General features: G+C 49.9%; 1 protein-coding gene across 1 annotated transcript; it reads left to right on the top strand.

Moving 5' to 3' along the window:
- Positions 1–766: 766 nt before the first annotated feature.
- LOC144893535 (uncharacterized) lies at positions 767–2000 on the top strand. Its single transcript, XM_078784029.1, has 2 exons — positions 767–840; positions 979–2000. The coding sequence occupies exons 1-2, from the start codon at positions 784–786 to the stop codon at positions 1825–1827; spliced, it is 906 nt and encodes a 301-aa protein (XP_078640155.1). The 5' UTR covers positions 767–783; the 3' UTR covers positions 1828–2000.
- The last annotated feature ends 731 nt before the right edge of the window (positions 2001–2731 follow it).

Below are 2731 nucleotides of genomic sequence, written 5' to 3'. Positions count from 1 at the left end.
AAATCAACAGTCGACTACTGCACGCCTATCCACCAACCGATCACAGACAACGCAGTTGTTCGTGAGCTACTGAAGCGTTCCGAGGCAGCAACTGCTGAGGTGGGTCAGAGATGGGTCCTGAATACATTTGATCTGGGTGTCTGCATGAAAGCCCTTCCCATCATCTGGCGCTGGCCAAATGAATTTGCTAGTCATGTAGTAACGATTGTAGAACGATTGGAGTCATGTAATAACGAGTATATGATGTAAACTGCTCTTACAAAACATTTCCCTTTTAATGATTGGGTTATGCAATTAAAATATGTTCACTTTTCAGGTGGCTTTGCTGGCCTGTACAGTCAGTTTGGGGCATACCAGAGATGGTGCCGAACAACCACAGCACGGGCACAGTTCTATGAAAAGACCCTTGAGATGGTGGATCTCATCGATGACCCAGACTGCCCAAGAGCAGGGAGACATCGTGAACTAGAGAAGGCAGAGATCAGAAAAGGCGAGGAGGCCGTTCAGCGAACCCTAACTACTATCAAGAACTTCACCAATCCGTTCACCATCATTGATAAGGACAAACTCTACTGCCTGGCCTCTGGTGCTCCCGTCCCCATGGATGTTGAGATGGATGTGTTACAAGCAGAAGCTGTGGGAAAAGCTGCGAAAGCTGACTTCATCAGGCGCCTGGAAAGCGGAGAACCTGAGAGCTTCTTCAACCCAATCAAGAGAAAGAAACTCAAGACCATGGAGGCTAGTAACAAGAAGATGGAGGCTACCAGGCTGGAGAGAACAGAGATGGCTGTGCTGATCGTGGAGGGGAAGGCCCACCAACTTGCCTCAACGAATGGCAAGGTAAAATTGAAAGCCCTTCGTGAATGGCGATTCAATTTGTAATTTTTCCTGAAAAAAAGGTGATTACCTGTGATGTTTGTCTAGATCTGAAACTGGCAGTGACTGGTGATTGAAATGCGGTGCCTTTTTGTGTTTCAGGTCGAGGTACGTGAACTCCCCACGATCTACAGCAACCAGGAAGAGACTGATACCAGGGTGGTTCTGTACCTCCATCATGCTGCTACCATCGGATACAAGAACGCTGTAGTCAGAACACCGGACACAGACATCCTCCTGATCCTGCTCCACCATGCCCACAACATCAAGCTGACGGTGTACCTGGATACAGGGTCAGGGAAGCATCGCCAACTTGTCAACGTCTCTGAGCTGGCAGAATCCCTGGGAGAGGACTACTGTGCCACTCTCCTGGGGTACTATGTGTTCAGCGGAGAAGACTGCACCAGTGCCTTCAAAGGGAAGGGAAAAGTCGGGCCCTTGAAAAAGCTGGAGAAGAATCCCAGGTTTCACAGGGCATTCGGTGAACTGGGTGACAACTGGGATGCCAACCCTGAGGTGGAGAGGCAGTTAGAAAAATTCACCTGTGTGATGTACGGCCAGAGTCGCGAGTCATCAGTGGACATTGTCCGTGCCAAGCTGCTACGAAAAATGGTGGGAGAGGACAAGACCCTCACATCCAAGTCCAAGGTTGATCTGGCTCGCCTTCCTCCATGCCAGTCTGCCCTGAAGCCGCACATCCAGCGTGTGAACCACCGCGTAGCATTGTACAAAAGAGCCGATCAACCTATCATCGAAAAGCCAAAACCTTATGAGGAGCAAGGATGGATAAGGACTGATGAAGGACTGTTGAAACCAATGTGGTCCAGTGGTCCCATCCTACCAACCTCACTGGTGGATCTTCTGAACACAGGAGAGCACGAAGAGGAGGAGGAAGAGGAAGGAGAAGAAGAGTTTGACTCTGACGATTTCGATGAAAATGATGATGACTGACTCAGTGTAGAATCACTAATGCTAATGATGTTTATCTAAAACAAGCAAGAGAAGAGTGGTCACATTGAGTGCTAGGACTATTTTGACAGTTGTAATATTTAGAAAAATAAAACTTTGTGTTAACGTCTGTGTAGACGGACCTTAATATGAGTCTATTATTTCGTAAAACTGTGATTATTTTGTAAATAAAGCACTAATTAGCATACTAGTATACCATAGACACATGTAATCATGTTATGAATAGTTCTATCATGATCTATGCCCTTCAAAACATGGGTCTAGACACCTTCATTTTTCAATTATCTGCAATATTGGCTGAGATATGTCAAAAATCGTTTTTTTGATAATGGCAGCAGTAATTTGCATAAAAATGGTATGTGGGACATTTTTTCAGCTTGGGGCCATAGCTAGTCATTTTCTACACATTTTTTCCAATCTAGAAACACTGATTAGAAGTATATCTCCGGGGGGTGCAGGGGGACCTACTTGGTTTTCCAACCCTCGAGCAGCCCACGTACAGCTGGCCATGCGAAATACCCGGCATTGCTGGGCGGGGGAAGGGAGGGGAGGAGGAAGGGGAGGGGAACGGAACGGGGGGGGGGAGGGGAGGAGAGGGTGGGGAGGGGAGAAGAGGGGGGAGGGGGAGGAGAGGAGAGAAGAGAGGGTGATGGGGAGGGGGAGGGATGGGGAGGGGGGGAGTGGAGGGGAAGGGGGGAGGGGAGGGATGGGGAGGGGAGGGAGGGAGTGGAGGGGAAGGGGGAGGGGAGAAGGGGAAGGGATAGGGGGGAGGGGGAGGGGAGAAGGGGGTAGGGTGGAGGGGGAGGAGGAGGGGAGGAGGGGGGATGGGGAGGGGAGAAGGGGAAGGGGAAGGGATAGGGGGGAGGGGGAGGGGAGAAGGGGGTAG

This window comes from Myxine glutinosa, chromosome 9 (assembly GCF_964187855.1).
Source record: "Myxine glutinosa chromosome 9, kmMyxGlut1.1, whole genome shotgun sequence".
Classification (NCBI taxonomy): domain Eukaryota; kingdom Metazoa; phylum Chordata; class Myxini; order Myxiniformes; family Myxinidae; genus Myxine; species Myxine glutinosa.
The sequence above is the reverse complement of the archived record's forward strand: the minus strand, read 5'-3'. Positions and strand labels throughout refer to the sequence as shown.